The sequence below is a fragment of the Malania oleifera genome, chromosome 13, assembly GCF_029873635.1.
Source record: "Malania oleifera isolate guangnan ecotype guangnan chromosome 13, ASM2987363v1, whole genome shotgun sequence".
Lineage (NCBI taxonomy): Eukaryota > Viridiplantae > Streptophyta > Magnoliopsida > Santalales > Ximeniaceae > Malania > Malania oleifera.
Genome location: NC_080429.1, coordinates 77,037,384 through 77,062,391, shown reverse-complemented (window position 1 = coordinate 77,062,391; position 25,008 = coordinate 77,037,384). Strand labels below are relative to the sequence as shown.

The following is a 25,008-nucleotide window of genomic DNA, read 5'->3' as shown; positions in this document are numbered from 1 at the left end:
TTTCTTATAATTTTGTAATTTATTTCTTAAATCGATAATGTAATAATTGAATTAATATTTTCCCAATCTCTATTAATAACTGAATTAATGAATTTCAATAATCATTAATAAATTGACTAATTTTTCAATTTAAAATTTAATTTAACTTTTAATGGCTATTGATTATAAATTAAAAATTTAATAGTGATTGATCTAATAATTTATATAATTGCTTTAATAAATGAAATAATTTATGAGACAATAAATAAAATAATTAATGTTTTAAAAGCTCTTTATAAATAAAATAGTTAATATATAAGTTTTAAAAATATTAATGACATGGGGTCATTGTAACACCCCGACCCTCTACATGGGCCCGGAGTGCTATTAATCCATTCATTTACCTGATAATCCACATTCTAATATCATGTACGCAGCGGAAAACATAAATATAATCTTCCAACAAACACAATACTAGAGTTTTCTACTCCTATCTATACACCATAATAAACCATGCATCCACTTGTATTCGCATATATACATATCTCCAAAACATAACCTACACTTCCAGTATTCACAATCACCCATTTCTTAGAAGACTTAAAACATAAAATATAAAACGTAAAATTTATACATTCCCAAAAGTATCATAAAAGTATACCCTTTCTATTACTATATTCCAAAATGATATAACAACCTTAAGCTCTCTAAGTTCGATCTCGTGGAGGTCCTGAAAAAGATAAGTTTATATTCGGGTGAGACACATCTCAATAAGAAAAGAAACAATATATTAAAATAGTGTGTAGCCAACATGAGGTTCATATATAACATATTATTCATTATTTGCAAATCATTAACTAATTTCTGAAATCATTTTTTGATCCTAATAAAATACATGCAAGACATTTTACCCACGAGATTACCTAAGGATATGGGTGATTACCTGCCCATACAAGTAGCACCCTTCTGCTCTGGTACATTAGGCAACCCAAGGATCACGACTAAAGCATACCTGGACACTCACCTTACTCAGTAAGCCTTCAAGTAATAGATTAATCTTGTACTCATATAGTTCATATAAAAGTTTACCTACAAAGGCTCCCAAGAATAGGGAAATCTACCTGCCCATACAAGTAGTGTCCCTCTACCCTAGCACGTTATGCATCCTACTACTACACCTGATACAACTAGGACACTCGCCTTTTTCAACAAGCTCTTGGGCGAAGAGTTTGTCTTGCCCAAACGTAACATGTTCTACTAGCATAAAAACTGATAATACCATAATACATTATTTTGTTTGTCATTATTCTGCATTTCTCAACTGTTCATGTTTTCATCTTTTACTTTTCATTTCATTTCACTTTACGTGACTTTTCCTTATTTTAAATTGTTCACATTTCACATTTCATTTCCGTTTCATTTATTTCCATTTTCATTTTATACCCAACATCTTTCAGTTGTTTTATCTTTCAGCTGTTTTACCCAACATCTTTCAGTTGTTTTACCTAACATTTTTCAACTGTTTTACCCAACATTTTTCAACTGTTTTACCCAGCATCTTTCAACTGTTTTACTTAACATTTTTTAGTTGTTTTACATGGTTGCATTAACACTCACATACAACATATTTCATATAATATTTTCATATTCAGTTCATTTCCTGTATATCCTGCATCTCATACATATAACATATTTCTACACAGCATTCCTATTTACTCATGCCACACTATTTAGCAGTAAAATTCATATATATATATATATATATATATGTATGTATTCCCCATAAAATAAGTCAACCTGGAATTTAACATTCATATACTCAAAATATACCTTTCTTATCTTACATAATTATCCTGAAAATATCTTTCATTTTTATCAATTCATTTTCGCATATACGTATCTAATAAACAACCCTAAGCTCAAAAAACATAATTTAAATGGTTGACATTTTAAACTCATACCGAAACACATACACGTATATATAACACAATTCATTTTCCATTAAATTCATAAAAATTCTGGTTTAATATGTATTTTTTCCTTTACCTGATTTCTTGAACTACGCCAACAGGGACCCTGAAAATATGCCTGCGGCGCTCACCCAAACCCTGATTCAATAATTCTAGTTCAATTAAATCAATCTTAAATATAATACTATTTTAATATTTCCTAGGCCCTTAAATTCCAAATAAATAATTATACCCTCAAATATAATAATTTACTTAATTTTCCAAATCTCACTCTCGCTTTAGAGTGGGGCTTAGGAAACTCAAATTGGAAATTTAATCAAGTCAAAATGACGATGATCGCGTCTAGGACTCGGTGGTGGTGCCCGATCATCGATTTAACGGTAGATTTAAAGAGAAATTGAGAAAATAAGGAAAAGTTATCTCATCCCAAGAATGGTGCCTACGCTCCCACGATAAATTCGCTCCAGTAGAAATGTTGGTGGCGGAGTTAGGAACCCAGCAGTACCTTCCGTTTCCCAATTGGCCGAATATTCGTCAAGAAATGAGGGAGAGAGAGATGGGAATGAAGGAGAGAGACGTTGTAGCAGAGAAAGCGCAAAGCTCTCTTTCAAATTTTTTTCAATTCCCACCTGTAGAAGCTTACAGGTTAAGCTTCTTCATATATATATACAAAATACTTTAACTATATTATTATAATAACTTTACATATATACATAAAACTTATATTTTATTATTCTTATTTATATATATATATATATATATATATATATATATATATATATATATATACCTTTATTCCAATTAGTTTTTTTTTCTTTCGTACTATTCCTTTTTATTTGTTTATTTAATACATTAATTTAATAATATTTAATTAATTAATTGATTAATAATAATTTTTATTTATTTATTTATTTTTTTGAATCACTACAGTCATAGTGGATGACATGATATAATAGGGATTCACTAGTTAATAATTATATGTTTAATGATATATTTTTAAGTATATTGTGTGTTTAGGTTAGTATTATTAGCAACACACTCCCCTCAATCAATTCCATCCATGAAGACATCAATTCCACCCATGAAGATACTTCAGCAAATCATGAATAAATCAATTCCACCCATGAAGACACTTCAATTCCATTTTTTAAGATACCTCGTCAAATCCTTCACCAATTAAAGAAGAAATCAAACATTCAAATTCTTACTGCACATTTATTGAAAATCTGATTCCAATCTTCAAGAAGCCTTAAAGAGCCGAATTTTTTGAAATTTAAAATACCACAACTGTATCATTCATCCCCTATAAATACCCATGCTTGTGTCCTCTCTAAAGTATGTAGTGTTCACGGCTCAGCATTGGAATAAAAATACTATTGTTCTTCGTGTTTATGTTTTTCTTTATGGTATTAGAGTCATTGTGAACACTATGTCAAAAAAAAAAAAAAAATCTCAGCCACTGTATTATTCATATCACCATTATGCACACTACAACTCAATGTTACATCATAGCATGACTCAATTACAGATGCAAAAGTCATCAATAGATCAACTACCTTTGAAAAGAAGATCAGGCAACAAAAAATTTCAGCTACTGTATTATTTGTATCACCATTATGTACATTACATCTCAATGCTACATCATAACATGACTCAATTATAGAAGCAAAAGTCATCAATAGATCAACTACCTTCGGAAAGAAGATCAGACAACAATAACCGAACATATCTGAACCCTCAAAGGCCGCTCTTCATTATATTTTGCAACAAACTTTGTCTCCAACCTCGACAAAGTTTGCAGGAGGGTATTAACAACACACTCCCCTCAATCAATTCTATCCATGAAGACATCAATTCCACTCATGAAAACACTTCAGCAAATCATGAAGAAATCAATTCCACCCATGAAGACAATTCAATTCCACCCACATGAAGAAATCAGTTCCACCCATGAAGACAGTTCAGTTTCATCCATGAAGACACTTCAACAAATCCCTTTCCAATTAAAGAAGAATTCAAACATTCAAACCGTTGCTACACACTTATTGAAGATCTGATTTCAATCTTCAAGGAGCCTTAAGGAACTGAATTTTTTGCAATTCAAAATACCAAAATTGTATCATTCATCCCTTATAAATACCCATGCTTGTGTCATTTCTAAAGTATGTAGTGTTCAGGACTCGGTATTGGAATAAAAATACTATTGTTCTCTGTGTTTATGTTTTTCTTTAAGTATGTTGGTTTATATGCCTTGTCGGTCAACTATTATTCTTTAAATAGTTGGAGCGAGAGATTGATAGAGTTAAGTTCGCTTGATCGGTGCATATTAGCATTGTTGAGCTAACATGCACCACACCGTTTTTCTTTTTTAATTTTTTGTTCGTGGTGTTGATTAGATTAGGCATGGGCTAATTAATCTCTAATTAAAATAATTGATTACACTAGGTATGACATAACATGATACACTAGTTAATAATTATGTAAAGATATATTTTAAATTTGTCCGTATGTTGGTTTATATGCTTTGCCCCTAATTTTTTTTTTTTTAAATAATTGGAGGAGATTAAGTGCGTTAAGCTCTCTGAATAGGTGCATGTTGGCATAGTTAAGCTAAAATGCAATGCACCACACGTTCTCTCCCCCTCCCTTGGGTTTGTGGTGTTGATTAGACAATGTATATGTTAATTAGAATAATTAATGATTTAACTCCCGTTTGGACCCTTTTAAAAAATAAATACTTTTCTAAATAAGTACTTATTTTAAAAACTCGTGTCAATAGAATTTGATTCACACTTAAATGAGTAATTGTTTTAAAAAGTATTTTTCTAAACTATTTATTTTTTCAGGAAAATAAGTGAAACTATGTACTTATCTGAGTTAGTACTTATATAATAAAATAATATCATATTACTTTTAGATAAATAATTTTTCAAATAATATCTATTATAATTGTAAATCTAATATTTCTTATAGGTTTAATCAAAGGTTAAAAGAATTTAATTATTCTTTTAAAAAATGTTGCTAGTTATATATTTTAATATTTATGACAATAACAATGAAACAAATTTATTATAATTATAGAATTCAATGTATATTATATTACATTATTATTTTAAAATTATTTTTATTTATTAGTTATTAATAACAATCTATACTATATACTAATTTCGAATTAGTAAACAAATCTGATGTTGAAATGTGACGCTATTTTTTTTTTGTATCCATTTTTTTTTGCTTTAGCCTTTATTCCCCCCTCTCTCTCTCTCTCTCTCTCTCTCTCTCTCTCTCTCTCTCTCTCTCTCTCTCGCTTTTCTTTTATATGCCAAGTAGCGGGAATTTTATTTATCATTTTTTGAATTCCTTTCTTCTCTCTCTCTCACTAATGAAATCTAGTACTGACATTATGCGAGTATACTGTTCTTAATGGCTATATAACAATGAAACTTGCATGAATGACTTGTTTCGGAGTTGCGTGCATTATATATGAACAAACCGGTGTGTAATCTAGTCATACGCTTGTATGTGAAATGGTATGGTTATGTCACATGTGCATTCATTTTATGTTTGTTAGAATTAGTATTTGTGGGTACCACCCTAGAGTTCATTCACGTTATTTGCTAGAGACTAGCAAAACGTTAGTTGAGGGGTGTGATTACGCGCTTAAATTGCGTAATTAGGTGTTTTAATTCATACATTAAGAATTATAATTTTAATTAAATGCCTAATTATTCTTGATATTTTAACATTGTGTTCTATTTATAATATTTTAATTTTATTGAGTAATTTATGAATTTTTGCTATTTTTTATTATAGGATAACTATTGGAAGCTAAAACCAACACTAATTTGTAATATGGACATAACTTTCTCGTTTGAGTTTGGTTCGAAACGATTCAAAATGTTGTGGAAAGCCAAGAAAGTGCTCTATAACTTTTTTGTTTTGAGCTTTGAAAGATACGGCCTTTAAGATGGTCAAAATTGGGCTTGTTAGCTGCAAAATAGAAAAAAGAAAAAAGAAGAAACAAAAAGAAAAAAAAAATAAATTACCTTGATTTAACCCGACCATGTAGCTGGGTCCTTCATCCTTGTGCGTTGGGTAGGTCTTGGAGGGGCCTTATATATTTCTTTTTTTTTTTACCTCTCTTCCCAGGCAGCCTCTCCTCTTATCTCTTTCAACCTCACTCTCCCTTCCCTTCCTTTCTTTCTCTTGGCCTGCTGCCATACCCGAAGCTCTCTTCTCTCTTACTTCTCTCTTTCCTTTCCTCTCTCTCCCTTACTTCTCTCCTTTTCTCTTGTCTCTGCAACCCGAGAACTCCAACCGAGACCCTACTCCCTGCTGCTGCCATACCCAACAAACCGAGAAGCCCCTGGGTGCAGCTGTTGCTGCTTTGCCCATTGCTGTGTACTGCTCCTCCTACTGCTCCACACGACCTCTCCTGCTGCTCCAAACACGGCCAACACCTTCTTTTTCTCGCTTTCTCTTTCTTTCTTTTTTTCTTTCTTTGTTTTGTTTCTTTAGTTCTTTTTGTCATTACTTTTAAAGAATTGAATAATTGTTATTTTTTAGTAGAATTTTATTTAAAGTTTTAATTTTTAAATCTTATTTGGGTGTTATTATTAAGGTTTATTTAATTTCTTTCTCTCTTAATTAATATTAGTATTAGATTTATTTTTTGCTTGAGTTAATTTTTATTTGATTAAAATTTGGCTTGGTTTTTTGAAAAAAAAGAAAGAATAAATTACAAATATATATATATATATATATATATATATTTGTATTTAATTTGGTTGTCTTCTTTAAAATTTAATTTTTGATGGGTTCTCTTTAAATTAAGTATAGTTTAATTAAAGTTTGAATTTTTATCATGTTTCCGTTTATCGTTAATTGTTAAAGAGTTAAATTTTCGTTCTTGATTGCGTACAATTTGGTTTTTGTTCGAGTTTGTGTTTGATTGAGTTTTTTAATTGCACACTTAAGCTATGTAGGAAAGTCATCGTCTTTACGTTTTCCTTGTCTGAAGTTCAACGTAGGATTTAATTCTTGTCTGGTTAATTAAATATAGGGTCGTCTCTCGTTATAATTTAATTTAGTGTGTTAGGATTTAGAATTTGAATTACACATTCTTTTAATTCATCAAAAGAAAATTCCAAACATCCCAGAAAACCCGAATCTGAACTATGTTAAGTAACCTTTTTGTTTCTTATTTTCTTTAGGATTACATAAAATTTGGAATTAAACTACATTTCGTGAGGAGACGATCTAGCTCTTGGGCTAACTATTACACGACGGAACTCTTATACTTGGGATAGCTCCCGAGCTGCTCATTTTTTGAGTGAGTCAGCTACTAAATATAATCATAGAAGACACATGATCGGGAAAATCAAGCTAGATGATGGGTTGAAGACTAAGATGCAAATAACGCTACTCCTTCGATACGAAAATCATTCAAACATTATGAGAATCCCATTGGGCATGACAAGCTCCACCCTAGCAAGATGCACATCCATAGGATTACCTACTAGGCCTTTCGATCCGTCCTATAGTAAACTAGTGTAGTAGAGAATTTTGGCAAGAGCATCCTGACACACTCATGTGATATTGCTAAACCCCCCAAAGGAAAATCCCTTTTGAATTGAATAGGAAGTAGTTCACACTTGCAAAGTTTGCCAATAGCATAGAGCTTGGGAAGCTCAGACTTGGTCAAATGCTTTTGTGTATTCGAGAACCTAGAGTGCCTGCTTAGGTAATGAAAAAGCCTAGTGTTCTTTCCCCTTGCATAACATAACACCAATTTCCCTTTAATGCTTTTGAATGAACAAGACCAACAATGTACAAGTATCGTGAGGGAAAGGTGAAAACTTTCTAGAATGCGCTTTAGGTTTAGAAAACATGACAAGGAGCTTTTTACATTATGAGCTTCATTCAAAGTGAAGCAGAAGGGATGTGAGGGTACACAAAGGAAATGGGAACAATGACTTAAAGTGTAGTTAGCTTTCTATTGACTAGAACTAGCTAGATTCTCATGAAGAAGTATATGCTATATTTAACTTTTCTTATGATTGTCCAAAATTATTGTACTAGTTTTATTAAATTATTTTATTAACTATAAAGATAAGCCTTCAAATTTTGTTTAATAACTCTATGTAGAATCATAACGAGATGAATAAGTAATTTTTTATATTTAATATTTACATTACACAAAAATTCATTAAAATTATGAGTTAATTTTAGCTAGTGTGTTTTGGGTTCATTTCAATTTGTGCCCTTAATTTTTTAAGAAGTGTCACTTAACCTTTTTGTGGCTTGCATTAAAGTAAAATACCAAAATCTTTATTCTACTTGGTATTAGACAACAATCTGATTCCTCTGATTATGACCAAGATCTCAGTGATTCTCCATAATTGTAGTGATTCTCCATAATTGTAGATATTTGCCTTCTTTGTAAATTTTTTCCATATTTGTAATTGATACAAAGTCTATAAATGCATATCTTCTCACAACATATTGCTTGAGGCATTTCCTTTGCATGGTATTAGAGCCAATCGGTCGAACCTTTGCTGAGATTTTTTTTTCTTTCCATAGCCGAACTCGATACCTCTTGGCTTTCACTTAATACAATGGTTCACATGGTGAACATCAAACTCACTCCCACAACTTACATTTTTTGGCGTCGTTAGTTTGTTCCCTTGCTTGAAAGTTAGGATCTTATGGGCTTTTTGGATGGGTCTTCCCCTGCACCTGCTGCTTAAGTTACTGCTAGAAATGATCTTGTTCCTAATCCTGCCTATAAGAAATGGCACAAGCAAGATAGAATTTTACTCAGCCTGCTTTATACCTCTCTTACTAAGGAATGTATGACTAAAGTTGTTAATTACACCACTGCTCGTGATGCTGGGCTGGCTTTTGAAATTTCATTTTATCATAGTTCAAAAGCAAAAAAACTCCAACTGAAAGATGGACTCCAGTTGATATGGCTATAATAGGAAGCAATTATTCTATGTTAAGTTCTCTCATTGATCAACTAACCAAAGAATTTTCCATGAAGGACCTCGGTGATTTACACTATTTTTTTTGGGGATTGAGGTTGTTCAAAATGACAAGGGTCTTTTTCTCAGCCAAGCTAAATATGTGCTTGATTTGTTGACTCGAGCTGATATGGTGGATTGTAAGCCAATCTCAACTCCTTTTTTGGTAGGATCTCATCTCACTAATTCTGGTACTTCCTATTCAGATGCTACACAGTTTCGTTTTCTAGCAGGTGCCTTGCAATATTTGACTCTTACGAGACTAGGTTTATCCTACAGTGTTAACTCTATATGTCAATATATGCATGCTCCCACCATTAATAAAGCCTTGAAGCGTATTCTACGCTATGTCAAAGAAACCTACCATTATAGCCTTCAACTTTCACGAGATTCCTCTCAGACTTTGATCGACTACTCTGATGTTGATTGGGTAGGCTATCCCAACACTCGTCGTTCAACAACCGGATTTGCTGTTTATCTTGGTCGCGACTTAATTTCATGGTGCTCTAAAAGGCAAACTACTGTTGCCCGTTCTAGTGCGGAGGCTAAGTATTGTGCTCTTGCCTCCCTTGCTGTGGAACTCTCTTGGACACTTCAACTTCTCTGAGAACTCAAAATCATCCTCCCCTCCCCTCGCCTCCAAGACTCCTATGCGATAACAATAGTGCTATTTTCATTGCTTTCAACCCAGTCACCAAATCTCGCTCCAAACATATTGATAGTGACTATCATTTTGTTCGTGAACTTGTTGCTCGAAAGGTTATTAGTCTCGGCTTTTCCCCCTCAACTGACTGATGTTTTCATAAAAGGGGTGTTCAAATTACAGTTTTTATTGGATCATGGCAAGTTGTGCATTTTTCCTCTTTCCACCACACCCACTTTGAGGGTGGGATATTAGAGAACAATTCGATTCCTCTGATTATGACCAAGATCTCAGTGATTCTCCATATATAATTGTAGTGATTCTCCATAATTATAGATATCTGCATTCTTTGTATATTTGTTCCGTATTTGTAATTGATACTATGTCTATAAATGCATATCTCCTCACTGCATATTGCTTGAGCCATTTCCTTTACGCTTGGTAAAGTACATATATTACCTCATATCTCTCAAGTTTTGTTTTACTTAAAAGTACAAGCTAAAACTGACCTAGGAGGGACCATACCGGGTCACAGCGGAAATAAAATCGGGAATGTACAAATTAGAGGACGTAGAGGGAAAAAAAGATTAAAAATACGTGAAACTCTGATATGGTAAAAAAATATTACTTTTGAGCGTTTCGTACAATGTAGTAGTAGAATTCCCAATACAACGGTTGTACCGTTAATAAACTCAAAATGCATTACATCATGTTGAATAAAGCTACAGATGAAATTAGTTCAGCAGATGAACTTGCCTTGCTCCCTTGTCCAGCTTTCTTTTCCTCCCCTTCGTCTTCCTCGTCCATCTCTTCCACGTAGTCGGAACTCTCACGATCGTACACATGTGACACCATCCAAGGGAAGGTCAAGATGCATAGTCCTCATCTGCTTTCGGCACCTCCTGAATCGAACTCGATAAGTTTTGGTGGTGTCCATTACGAATCGCGCTGAATCCTTATACTCATTTACTGCAGCTCGGGCGGCATCAGTAGTAGCCGCAGCCGCAGCAGCAAGTACCTCCTCGCCACGGATCCGTTCGATCAATGCCTGAAGGGCCTGCTCACGGATCTCGGCATCGTGGAGCTCATTCTGAGCGACAACATATTTTTCCCGAGCATCCAAGGTCTGCCGATACCTATCAGCAACCTTATTTTCTTGTGCCAAGGCCATCATCGCCAGCTGAGAACAAACAAAGGGGAGAACATGTTAAAAAATTCCAAGGAGAAAAAGAAGAGCGCAGTCAAAAGGCGTGAATTAAACAGATACCTGGTAGGTGGTGTGCCAGATCTTCACCAAAAGGACGTCGGGTAGAGAACACTGGACCTACACAAAATCTTCCACACGGATGGCCCTACGCAGTGCGGGAGCGGAACGGGTCGGCTCGTGGAAAATTGGCTCATTAAAAATCATAGGGATCGGGGGATGCGCTGCTGCAACGTTCTCCGCAGCAGGAGCCTCACTGTTGCCTATAGCGGGCGCTTCCCTCTGAGACGACTCTCCTTGGAGCTCCCTTCTCTATTTCTTACTCTTACTCGCCCTTTGCTTTTTGGCTTCCCCCATGAGAGATTCATACTTGTTAAAATCCATATCTGCAAAAGTAGAAGAGGAAATAAGAACATCAAGAACATCGGAAATATTTGGATATATCTATATAAAGAAATCAAAGACAAGATAAGACTTGGGGGAACGGGACTGATCCACCACCATACAAGGACTTGTTGCTTGAGCATCTCCTCGTGAGGGACTATCCTTGTTGACAAAGGGCTCGTAGTTCTTTCAAGATGGCCTACTCTCCGAGAGAGAGCCTTGGAGGAATATGACGCACTTGAGCTAAAAGGGAAAAAAGAAACAAGTAAGCAATAGGGTACCCTACTCACAGCCCCTGCATACGCAATAAATAAATAAAGGGGAGAGAGCGTCACCATCAAGACGAGCAGACCAAACGCGAGAGCTTGTATAATTCAACTCTTTAGACACAAAGAAGTATCGTGACTTCCAATTGTGTATGTAAGAAATGCCCGGAGTAAAGAGTTTATAACCGGACAAAGAATTGAAATAGTACAGTTCCTTCTCTACCGAGTACATCCTCATCTGGAAAAAACTCCGAAAGAGAGGCACCGTGGGTTGATAACCTTGTCTAAGCAGGAGAACGACAAAGCACACAAGAGAAAGGGAGGAGTTTGGGACAAGCTGTGAGGGGGCTATGCGGTAAAAACGTAGTACGTCAGAAATAAAAGGAGGAAAAGGAAGTATAAGACCTAAATCCAGGTAGTCCGTGTACAAGTAAAGCTCATTGGGGCTCGAATCAAGGGCCGACTTCGAGCTGGTGGGCAGCCTAACAATAATGTTTGGGGGAATAGCAAAAAAGTACTGAACATTTTGTATGTCAGAGGAAGACAGGTCACATCAAGCGCTCCTTACTGTGGCCGGAGCCCTCGTTGGGTGCGAGGAAGACTCCATCACAAAATCGGAATGCAGAAGAAATGACATGAATAATTTATGCAAATAGATCAAACAGACGAGCCCCCCACAAAAACAAGGAAGACAAGATGCCAAATAAGATCAAATGGATAGATTTTGCAAGAAAACAAGAGAGACACTATGCAAAAACAGATCAAACAAGCAAAGTTCTAACAAGAACAGTGAAAAACATGAAGAGCAAAACAAAGATACAATTCAACACAAAAGCGGAGAAAAACAACCAAGGAAAGGGGCCGAAGGAGAGCGTACCTAGCGAAAAGAAGGAACCCTTTGGGTGAGACAAGAAGTGAATAAAGGAGCCCACACCTTTATAGAGAAAAACCTACATGGATCCCCGAGGGAGTTGGAATCTCGAGGACGCTTGACTGCAAAAAAAAGATGTGCGTCTCGAGGGAAAAGATATGAAAAATCCACGTACATACGCTGATGTGGTGCTAATACCAAGAATTCGCAACTTCCTGAGGTACGACTGATTTAACATGCATTCATTACAATTTTACAGGAAGGAAGATGTCGCGAAAGGACTACAGCGTCGCTTCGAAAAAGCATCAAATTGACACCTTCATAAATGAGCACAACTCATTAGGCAGGTGAGGTCAAATTGAAAGTTGTCAGAATGACACCCCCATAAATAAGCACAGCTCATAAAGCAGGTAAGGCTCAACTGACGAGTATGACTCGTGAGGTCACGCAACCGCCCAACAAATAAGCACGACTCATTAGGCAGAACATACTCAACTGACGAGCATGACTCGTGAGGCCACCAAACAGCCCAACAAATGAGCACAATGCATTAGGCAGATGAAGCCAAACTAACAAGCATGGCTTGTAAGGCGATCTAGAAAATGAGCATAGCTCATTGTGCGGCTAAGATGCCTTGGAGCAACAGCCCGAAAAAAAACAGTTTTGCAAAAATTGCTCCAAAAAACAGTTCGACAAAAATTGCTCTAGAGAGCAGCTCGACAAAAATTGCTCCAAAGAGCAGCTCGAAAAAATTGCTTCGGAGAGCAGCTCGACAAAAAATAGCTTGACAAAATTACTCTAGAGAGAAGCTTGGCAAAAATAGCTCGGCAAGATATGCTCCAGATAGCAACTCGGCAAAAACCTGCCCGACAAAAAGCTTTGGAGCAACCATTTGGCAAAGATTGCTCTAAGAGTAGCTCGGCAAAAACCTACTTGGTAAAAAGCCTCGAAACAATGACTCAGCAAAGATTGCACCAGAAAGTAGCTCGGCAGAACTTGCTCGGCAAAAACTCCCCCAGCAGTAGCTCGGAAAAAAATGCCCCGAGCAGCGTCTTGGCCAAAAACGCTCCGAAGAGCAGCTCGGCAGAATCTGGTTAGGACGATGCATCCAACACGAACGAGCAAGTTGAGTCGCTTGGGGATATCCGCCTGGGACAAGTCCTCCAGATGGGTAGTTCGGAGACAACCAGCTCAGCATAAACTGCGTGCCGCTATGGCTCAGATCAGTCATCCTCCCTTGGTCTGGCTCGATAAACCATCCGAACCCCTTTAACGACTTGGGTCAGCCGTTCTCCCTCGGCTCGGCTTGAAAACGCTGCACCACACCCTCCTCCGCTCGACAAGCCATTCAAAACCCACCGTCTGCTCGAGTAAGCCAAACCAGGTTGGAATTAGTCAGCCAAGTAGCAGATACTTCCAAAAATAAATAAATAAATACATTATTTTTTGAGATAAGGGAGGAATAATTAATATGTATGAGAAGAGGACACGAAAATTTTCAAAATTGCTCCTAAGAATTTTGAAACTAAGGGGGGGGCAACTGATGTGCCTCAAAATGTATCAGTTTATAAGAGGAAGTCAACACCTAGTCATCACTCCCCAAGTTAGACCTATTGACAGGAGCAATCAACTCCCATCCAATAAAGAGGAGGAGAGATCCATGCCAGCACCTTAAATGGGCAGAGTAATACATGCGGACACTTTATGACCCGAGAACAATTCACACCCCCACGCCATAAAGACAAATAAACTCCAAGGTCAACCCTAACCACTATAAAAAGGGACGCGAGAAGAGGCCAAGGTAAGTCATTTGACACCCATTCTTACTGTTGCATTTAGCCTCTCTAAAAGCACTTCTCTTACTTAGGCATCGGAGCGATCCCTCAGAGTACACTCCGGGTCCTCCAAACCTTTCTTCTTTTCTCTTTTCAGGTCAACGAAAGTCAAAAGAATAGTCCCGCTGATTTTATCCCGCAACACAATCAATATTGCAATTCTATGTATCCAACTTTAAATTACTTCATTTCCCTTAGCTCCCATGGTGCCCCCATCATCTTCTTGGTATCGTTCTTCACCATTACTGCTGAGAAATTACCTTCGAGTTAGCGAAGCAGTGTTGAATATCGCATGCAGCTCATGCACGATGTGTGTTGCGCTTCCTCTTTTTATCTTCTGGTGTTTTGTGAAGCTGCCTTGCCAAATTGGATGTCGCTTCACCAATCATGCTTGTGCTATTTGTTGTGGCAAGCCAAATAAGAAGAGCCAAAAAATGAAGAGCAAGAACAATACCACTCATTTCCCAAGTTCCATGATTAGATATTACTAATTAATGACATGCCATCGATTAGTTCATCATAGGGGATGACATGATATAATAGGGATGCACTAGTTAGCAAGTGGGTTAAGCTCTTCGGATCGGAGCTAACGTGCCCCGCATGATGTTTTTTCCCCCCTCTTATTTTTGGTTTTGATAAGAATTATATATGTGCTAGTTAAATATATCTCCAATTGAAATTGCTCTTTACATATTAAAATGGTTCTATTTTGGATCATGATTTAGCTTCTTATTCTAGCTCCAATGATTTGTTTGTGTTGGAGTTGGAGAAATCTCTTGGTTTTAATATTCTATTAGATTTTTTTTTGTTTGGTTTGTTGACTTGCATGTATATATATTGTCCAAATAAATTCTCTGGTTCCAACAAGAAGATGAAGCAAGAAGAACCAGCTGGATTTAAAATCTTTGAATCAATGTGTTGTGCTTGATTAATTACTGTAATTTGGATGCTTATATGGATGGATTATTAGATGGATTTCTTTTTGATTCTTCTAAATATTCTTTCTTTTGATTTAGTTGTTCTATCACTACTAGTTTTATCTAGAGGTGTAATGTGATGATGACTGATTGTACAATTCCTTCGTTTCATCTATTTTTCATTGGAATTTTTTTTTCTTTTCTTAATTAAATTTCTTCACAGTAATTCAGAAGCACAATGTATTTTTAAATCCAAAGACCGAAGATGAATAATGTTACACACAAGATTTTGAGTGTTGATGGGACGATTGTTGCGCAAAATTACTTAGAGGTCTGAAATTTATTTTATCTTGTTTGGTGAGAGCTAGTTAGATGGGCTAAAAACAAAATCACTTATCTCAATCAAAGTAATATTATACAACAAGATTCGAATAAGTATTTGTACATATACGTATTTATATGCATGTACACACATATATATTAAAATTTTCTTATGATTATTAATATTATTATATTTTTTTTATTAATTTAAAAGATAAGTCTTCAAATTTTGCTCAACATCTTCTCTTTTGAATTATAATTTTCAGTAGATCCAAACAAATGAGTAATTTTTCTATTTGATATTTTACATTACACAAAAATTTATTAAAATTATGGGTTAATTTTGGCCCACCTAGTTTTTAGGCTCATTTCAGTTTGTGTCCCTAAATTTTTAAGAGGTGTCAATAAACTGTGATAGGGAAAATTAAAAGACATATTACCCAAAGTTTTAAAGTTAAAACTAAAGTATATAGTTGTGCATATATTCTTAAACGAGGTTTGTTTTAATTGACCTGAACCCACAATTGGACTAGTTTTGAAACAAATACACCCAAATAGTTTTGTGATTTGCACTACTTTTATTATTTTTTCTCTTTATTTTTAATTTTTAATTTTTACAAATTTAGATTTTTTTTTTCAATTTTTACTCTTAAGTGTTGCAATTTTTTTTAAAGAAAATTAGATTAAATTAATAGATAATTAATTTCAAGATCTTGACTTGCGAATGAATCAATGAAAATTAAAAATAAAGACTTATTTATTTATTTATTAGAACAAGCATGTCTTGCTACATAGTACTTGTATTATTTTTTTTCTCTTGGTGATATGTTGAAGATTAAACAAGGTTCTTCGATTTCAAGACTTAAACTTTAAGTATTTTAGTTATGAATGTAATTTTGAATTTGTATGAGTTTACAAATCATATAAAGTTCATTTTTCATTTATATTTTATTTTTAAAATACTATAAAACATTTAATTAGAATATTATTGATCTGTTGGTCTAATCATTGACTCACCAAGTGGATCATTGACCCAGTGAGCTAATCCCTTCATTGGGTCAATGTCTAGACTAGATTTAGTAACATTGACATGTATATATAGTTAGCACCGTTCAATAATGTGTAAAAAATGCAATGTTGACCATTTTTCTTTAGCCAATAGTATTCTTTAAAAAATAAATAAATAAAATTACGACATATCTCTTTGTAAAAATTATGACCAAGTATAGCTCCCATGTTTCTCTATATTTAAAAATTACAAGTTGGGATGCTCATGTGATAATATCAAAATTAAAAATGGCTGGCATTGTCTCAGAATATATCTTATATTTGAAATTTTAGGTTCACGTCTTGAAAGGGTGAAATTTAAATAAAAGGACATAGGCATGCAATGAATTGTGATTAACAAGTTACAAATAGTTTACTATATCTTTTTCTTCAACCAATAAACAAACCTCCTAAATTTCTTCTTTCCTGCCAAAATCAAACTCAATCATATAAAAATCAATCTATGCATTCCGACTTCAAATAATTAGCAAAAGTGGGAAATCTCTCATAGATAATCTTGTATGTGTTCGTTTGATTAACTCTGATCATATTTTCTGTTGTAGTGGTAGTACCCTCAAATTTTATTTTGTTTCTAAAGTGCCATATGTGGTATACCAAAGTAGCTAGACATGCCTTTTTAGCCACAACTTCAATCCCTGTACCCCTTGGCTTCTTATGCAGCCATTTGAGAGCTGCTTTAATGGTTGACATGGATCTTCTTAAACCTAGTCAACCCCTCAAATAATCCCACACAACTTTTGGTATTCAGCATTCAAGAAAAAATGTGATTTAAAGTCTCTATTTTAGCATTATAAAATACACAAGAATTGTCCCTCCCTTCCACTCTAAACTTATCATTGGTAAGCAATTTACCTTTCGCGCACAGCCATAACACAAATGAGTACTTAAGGGTGATACCACCTTTCCAAACAACTGAATGCCAATGGACCTTCTGGCCTTTGCTTCTCCACAAGTGATAAATTTTAGAACAGTCCAGTGGTCAATTCAGCATTTACTTGGCCCTTACATTCCTAGAGAATTCTATTTTTAATCTCAACTATCCTTTTGTACAATGGAGAGTCTTCATGCTTGGAAGATACATCCCACAAGCTTCTTCCCTTCAAATAATTCTGATTAAACCATTTAGACCATAGTGAATCCTTCTTTTCCTGGATATTCCACAATGCTTTGGTAAGCAAGGCACTGTTCTATATAAACAGATCAAACACAACAAGGTCACCTTCCTTCTTTGGCATACAAACTTCTTTCCAAGCCACACGTGAACTTTTCCTTCCCCCCTCCCCTAGAAAAGTTCTACATAGCTGTACCGCTTGAGCTAACACTGATTTCAGTATGGGAAAAATAGCAAGCCAAAAGCATTCCACCCCCTGCAAAACCGAGTTTATCAATTCTATTTTCCTTGCAAATGAGATAGTTTGACTTGGCCAAGCTGCTATATAACCAGCAATTTTGTTCACCAAAGGAGAGAATTGCATTGTGTTCAGTCTTGTAGGGGCCAGGGGAATATCCAAATACTGAAAGGGGAATTCCCCTTTAGGGAATCCAGTTATACTTTTTATCTCCTCCAGAATTGTGCCTTCAATACCAGTAAAATAAAGGTTGGACTTCATGTAATTAACTTTCAATCCAAAGCGCTCTGAGAACTTACTCAAACAATTCATAATCAACTCCACTAATCGAGTGTCACCCTTTGCAAACAAAATTAGGTCGTCTGCAAACGCCAAGTGGTTTATCCTAAGCTTCCCTCACTTTGGATGAAATTTAAAATTTGAATATTCTTCAAGGGACTTTAGAAGTCTTAAGAGGTATTCTAAACAGATCACAAAGAGAATAAGTGATAGGGGATCTCTTTGTCTGAGACCTTTTCTCCCCTAAAAAAAACCAAACAAACCTTCATCCAATGATAAAGAATGTGTCGTTTTAGTCACACATTGCATGATCCAATTCACCATAGAGCTTGGAAAATTAAGATGCTCCAACATTTCCTTAATGAACTTCCAAGACATAGAATCATAGGCTTCCTTTAAATCTATCTTCAGCATACATCTGGGAGATATTCTTTTTCTTACATATTTCCTCACTAACTCCTAGACAAGGTAAATATTTTCAATCATACTCCTTTGGCTCACAAAGGCCAATTGAGTAGGATTAATAAGGGTACCAAGCCAAGGCTTATTCTACTTGCAACAATCTTCGAAATGACTTTATAAATTACATTGCAACATGATATAGGTCTAAATTCTTGTAGTGAGTTAGCATGGTTGGATTTAGGAATCAGGGTAATTACCATGTGCTTTATCTGTTTAAGAAGTTTCCTATTCCTAAAGAATTCCTTCACTGCCAATGAAAAATCCTTCCCAACAATGCTCCATGCTTTCTTAAAGAAACATGATGAATACCTATCTGGCCCTGGTGACCTCTCCTCCCGGATACTGAATAAAGCACCTTTAATCTCATCATTTGAAACTTCCTTCACCATCTGCATAGCTTGTTCAAACTCAGAATGTGTCCCTTTATTATAATCTAGGGGTCAATTGAAGTGCATATCTCCTCTATACCTAGCAGACCTTTATAAAATGTAATAAACTCCTCAGCGACCTGTTGTTGAGATGATATGAATTCCCCATTCTCCTTGACTATTGCCGCAATATGTTTTCTACTGGTGCGTCTTCTCATTAAGGAATGAAAGAAGGAGGTGCATCTATCACTATTCTTTAAGTATTTACTCTTTGCCTGCTGTGCAAGGAAAGATCTATTGGCTTTAGCTACCCTAACAACCTCCTCTCTTTTAGCTGAAACCAATCTCTATAGGTCTTCATTCCCTAGGGTGTTATGTAAACTCCATTGCATCTCAATTAACTCTTTATTTGTCCTCTCAACCCTAGTTGAAATATGAAAAAAATGGAGTGCATTCAGTTCTCTTAAAGGCACCTTGAGGGTTTGAAGCCTTTTAGCAATCCTGAATAGCTTACAGTCTTGTACTCTTTGTCGCCAGCCAACCCTAACTACCTCTTGAAACTCGTCATGTTCAGCCCACATATTAAAGAACTTAAATGGCCTTCTCCCGAAGCTATCATCCTCAAACAAATACACAAGGAAATAAGAGTGGTTAGACAAAATTCCAAGAAGCTGAAAGTAGGCATGTGCCCTCGGACCTTGTTGCACCCAAGTATTATTAATTAAGGCTCTGTCAAGTTTACTCCATATTCTACCATTTGTCCATGTTGACCTTTTGAGTCCAATCCCTGTTTTGATGCTAACAAAACACAAGTTACTTATGTGTGTATTTAATGATTGAACATGTTATAATTCAACACACACATAAGGCGATTGACAATGGAAGTCTTGAGGGACGTAAAGACTATACTCTCAGACGCATTCCATGATGTCAGAAAAGTAAAGAAGAAGACTTATTTAATTTAATTTGTAATGCATTCATGTTTTTATATTTTGGTTTGTAATAAATGCATACATCCTGCATGATATGACTTAATGCTCAAATAGGCTATAGATATACCTTAGTGCAGACTTTGGTCGACCGACCTTGAGTTTTTATACCCTTTAACTAAATTGCCGCAAGCTTATTCACACAGGGTTGAAAAAGCACAGGGGCTAAATAAGACTTAAAATGCACATTTTTGAATAGCCTCAGGTGATTGAACCTTGGCATTATAAATGCCTTGGTTGACCGAACTAGACTAAAGTCAAACTGTTGACTAAGGGTCGGGTGACCGAACCATATTTGAACGTACTGTCCATGGTCGACCGAAACTTAAAGATAACTTTTTCTACCTTCACCCTGGGCAGCTGAATTGTGAGGTTCGGAAAACCGAACCACTTGCCTGACGACCGAACCTCGAATGATTGGAAAATCACCTTGGCCCAGCCAACCGGACTCACCCTCGGACACCCGAACTTAAAAAATCATCTTTTCTCTTTGTGTCTGTTTGGGCAACTGGCCCTAAGAATCGGGCAACCGAAACTCTTGGGTTGCCAAAAATTAACTACGGTAATTGGGGTTAAAATTTAGTTAAACTTTTCTAAAATTCCCAATAGGTCCTCAACGGTCATATTTTGTTGAAAAAACTATAAATACCCCTTTCATAACTTAGATTGGTAACTTTGATTAGAAAATATTTTCTCTCAAATATTTTTAACCTCGTGTTAATCAAAGTTCCCCTAACTTATTTTTTATTACAAAAACTATTTCTTGGGGCAAATTTTTTACTCTTCAAAACTCTTTTTCATTTATTATTGCAAATCATTTTTACAAGAGAGTATTTTGTTTGAGTTTTTACTTGCTTTGATTTGCACATAGATCTTCAAATGCATATATTTTTTTATGTACAAAGTTTTTGAAACTATAACCCTAGGTTCTCTTATGTCTTATTGAAAATATTTTTTGGAGAAATATTTGGTTTAGGGTTTAAATCTTTGAAGTCTTTATCATACATATTATGTTCAAAGATTGCAAAAATATTTTGAGAAACACACCCTTACTCTACTGAGCACATTTCATATCATAAGAGAGTGTATGTTTTAGAGTTTTAACGTTATACATCTCTGCTTGTATTCAGAAGCATATTTTTGTATGGAAAATATTTTTATTAGACTGGTTGCGTTCAATCCGGAATTGAATTAAGGAGTCTCATCCCCATAAGTGAGACCGGTTCGGTTCAGCCCAGGAAATTGAACTGAGGAATCTCAGCCCTGTAAGTGAGACAAGTTGGACTCAGCCTTGTAGTTGAACTGAGATTTTCCTTACCCCGTAAGGAGAGGATGTAAACAACTTCTGCTCCATCCGTTTAAGTGAGCAGGGATAGTGTAATCCTTGAGAGGTATGCCAAAGGCGGGGACGTAGACTAATTTGATCGAACGTCGATAATAAATATTGTGTAGCTCTCTCTCTATCTCATTTAATAACCGTACTTTAATTTCTGCACGTGTATGCTTGTTTATTCATAGTTATAATTATTTGCATGCACACCTTTATTTAAATGAGATATGCTGCACTTGTATGTTCATACTTATAACTTAATGATTTTACATACACGACCATAATTAAAATGGGATATGATGTATGGTGAATCAGCGAAACGTTTAAATTAGTTGAAAAGTTTTAAAATCCAATTCACCCCCCCCTCTTGGGATCACACCAATTCCAACAATTCAGGTATGTAGACATCCAGAAGATTTTAAATCTGAGAGACCAACCTCAGTGCAACATTCTTTGAAATCCCTTGTTTCATATGTAGTAACAGGTAGTCCATTCATTTTTTCACCAGCATCAAGGATATTGTTGAAATCCCCCATGAGCATCCATGGATTATAGCAAGAATTCCCAAACCATATTAAATCATGCCACAAACTGTGTCTGGCTACAGTCGAATGAAGTCCATAAACAAAGCTTAGTGATATACAGTTAGAAGTCACCAAACATTTAATATTGCACTACTGTGTACAACCTGAAGGTGAGCCTTTTGAGGGCTCACAGTACTACAATTCTACTAGCTTGATGGTGTCCAAAGTTGTTCACTTGACACCAATTTTGAAGCTTTCTTTTCATGAAGTCTTCTAATCTCCTAATTGTGAGCTTAGATTCTAAGACACCACATACATCAATATTATTTCTTTTAATGAGGTCAATGACCCCATTTTGTTTCGAAGGTTTATTAAAACCCCTAATATTCCAAGATATGATGGTTAGTCTCATTCCGTCCACGGTTCATTTCATTCCGTCGACAAATTGTGGTAGAATGATTTTGGTATGATATTTTGAGGAAGTGAGAAGATTTGGTTGACTGAGTTCCTTCGGTCAACTGATATGTTGAATATTGTTTACAAGTTTTGATTTTGCTAGTTGAACTTTTTTTGGTCTATGCGCCCTTAGGTGTGCCCACTCAGGTTAAGTGTAATCGTTTTTTTATGTATCTTTGATTGGGGCTTAGACTTCCATCCTCTCGGGTATGCTCAGAGCTTCTGTACATATCTATTTTGATCAATAAAATTTATCATTTACCAATAAATAAAAAAGGAAATAGTAAGTACTATCCTCAAATTTGAGGTATATTAGTCCTAAACTACAAATAAAAGTTGTCCACTTTTCATATCATACATCTTTCTTATCTGTCTACATTTAATGTATAAACATTTATAATAAACTTTTGTTGGGTTGTCAATCGCTTAAAAAATATTTAGATTGCCATTACATTGAACTTGTTAGATTCAAAAACATAGATTAAGTGTGAGATCTTATTATTCACTTGTGCCCGCATGTAAGACTCTGAACAGATTCTCAAAATTTAAATTAGAGATTCCATATTCGATGTATCAAGTTTTAATTTTTGAAAGAAACAAAAAAGGGTTATGGAATATAAGATGCTCATTAGGGTTTTAAGCAGTACAGCAAATGGCATATGTTCCTTTTTTTTTGGTTGAAGTGTCAAGTGTGAACTGCGCAGTTTGGATTTCTTTGAAATTAAACATGTATCCAAACGATCTCATGATGCACAATGAAGTGAAAGCCCATAATACACACACACACACCCTAAATTTCGTAATTTTATTTACTAATCCCATGTATATTTTAGTCCGTCTCTTATATCATACCTTTCCAAGATTGGAACCCAAATTCTGTACTATACAGATTGAGGAATAATAAGATATAGAAGCTATAGAAATTTTTTAAAATTTTATTTCCTTAAAATTCTGTGTGCTAAGTCAACCAAATATGTATGAAGCACGTAAAAACCTCTAGTCCCAGAGAAGGAATTAATTAAATTAACCATATAAAAACCCTAAACACAGGTTTACCAAAGACTTAAACTTATTAATTGAAGGTTTTTTTTTCAGCAAACACCACCACCAAAGCCAAACAGCATACAAACACTGCCAAAATTTAAAAAAATCTGATAGCTTTTGTTGCCATATGCAATCCAAATTAAGGAAAAATAACAGAGAGAGAGAGAGAGAGAGAGAGAGGAAGAAAAAGAATTGATGGGTAGCTTTGATTAGTATTATTAGTTTGTGAAATACATTTAATTTAAATGAATGAATGTGTGCATGGATTAATCATGGGAGCAGAGAAGCAAAACAATACATCTTCTGATGATGTAGAGCCTACCTCTTTGCTCTCGAAGGAACCCTCCAAACCCTTTACATGAGAACAGCCTTCTCTTATTAGGGCCTCCATTAATTCTGCTACTCCTCCTCTTCATCGTTGATCTTCTTCTTGGATCCGCTGCATTCAGTATTTTAACTTTCTGTTGTGTCTTCCCTGTTGCTACCCTAGTATTGATCAGAATTGAAGGCTGCTCTTATATAAGGCGAAAATTAAGCTGTGGTCCACCCTCGCTCTCACCCTCACCCTCACCCTCACCCTCAGCAGCATGGGCTCAGCAAAGTGCTATATAATGGGAATATACAGTGCCCCTTAGGAAGAAAAAAACAAATAAAGACAAGAAAGGAAGTCTTAGATCTCCACTCCAACACTGTACTGCACTCTGTCCCAATTCACAAGAAACTATGCAAGGGAGTCCCTTACGATTTGCAATCTTTAAATTGTAAAATTTCATTTTTGTATACCAAACAAACCATTACAGTTTCATTTATCTAAATTTTACTATTTACAACAGCAACTCTTCTACCCCCAAATTGTGGATGGATACCTTTTTTGGGGAAAGGCAAGAACTTATTTTATTTATTTGAAGGGTGAGGTGGGAACATTTTTAGAACAATATAATGAGGGACCATACCATTAATATTCTCGAAGCACATTAATTTCCCCCATATATATATATATATATATATATATATATATATATATACATACAGCATTTACTTTTAATTTCCAGTATATAATAATAATAATAATAATAATATTATTATTAATGTTTTTGTATATAAAGGCAAGAGGAGCCCAGCTGCACCCAAATGTGTGGGGTAGGGCATGGGGGAGAGGGGAAGAGTCCACGTGATGGTCACGAGGGCAGGTGGGGTGGCTGTCTGTGACAAACACGGAAGACGCCTAGTCCTACCCACATCATCATCATCATCATCATCATCCTCATGTATACTTTAATTTGCTAAACAAAGACCTCCGTCACATCCCAACCGCCCACAGCTGCTCATCACCACATGATATGATATGGATCGTCCACTTCCTCTCCATCTATTCTATGCCTTGGCTCAAGCTTTTTTCCATTTTAGGAAGTGACAAAACTGCACACATCAATATCTTATCTCCTCAAAGCCACAAATGACCAACATATATATATATATATACCTAAACAATCTTCTCATATCTAATCCTAATCTCCAACACAACAGCTTCCACATGTAATACCCATTTTCAATAAAGAAGTTAAAGAAAGAACAATAATCTGTGCTGTTAATACAGATAAAGATATGTCACCCACGAAGTTTTTCATTTACGTTTCTTGTGCATGACATTCCTTTCCAGGCCTAAACATGCATCATACTTTAAAAAAAAAAAAAAAAAAAAAATTAATTCTAAGGAAAAAATG

At 35.3% G+C, this 25,008-nt stretch overlaps 3 protein-coding genes across 4 annotated transcripts in view; 1 reads left to right on the top strand and 2 right to left on the bottom strand.

Annotated features, from left to right (window-relative positions):
* Nucleotides 1-412: 412 nt before the first annotated feature.
* Nucleotides 413-25,008, bottom strand: part of LOC131146345 (uncharacterized) — a 67,434-nt gene continuing 42,838 nt past the window's right edge. Inside the window, exon 6 of one of the 2 annotated variants that reach the window (XM_058095910.1) lies at nt 413-709. The gene's annotated coding sequence lies outside the window, so the exon portion shown is untranslated. Of the gene's footprint in view, nt 710-23,461; nt 23,915-25,008 lie in introns of those variants that run through there. The other variant, XM_058095909.1, reaches the window with a different exon arrangement.
* On the top strand, nt 9,105-9,581 carry LOC131145914 (uncharacterized mitochondrial protein AtMg00810-like). Its single transcript, XM_058095090.1, has one exon. It carries the CDS (start codon nt 9,105-9,107, stop codon nt 9,579-9,581), a length of 477 nt encoding a protein of 158 aa, XP_057951073.1.
* On the bottom strand, nt 23,462-23,700 carry LOC131146346 (small polypeptide DEVIL 6-like). The gene has a single exon (XM_058095912.1). The coding sequence runs from the start codon at nt 23,698-23,700 to the stop codon at nt 23,551-23,553; it is 150 nt and encodes a 49-aa protein (XP_057951895.1). The 3' UTR covers nt 23,462-23,550.

Bases quoted from the DNA above. Each gene is read 5' to 3' on its own strand.
- LOC131146346 (XM_058095912.1), bottom strand. From the start codon at position 23,700: ATGAAGAGGAGGAGTAGCAGAATTAATGGAGGCCCTAATAAGAGAAGG.
- LOC131145914 (XM_058095090.1), top strand. From the start codon at position 9,105: ATGGTGGATTGTAAGCCAATCTCAACTCCTTTTTTGGTAGGATCTCAT.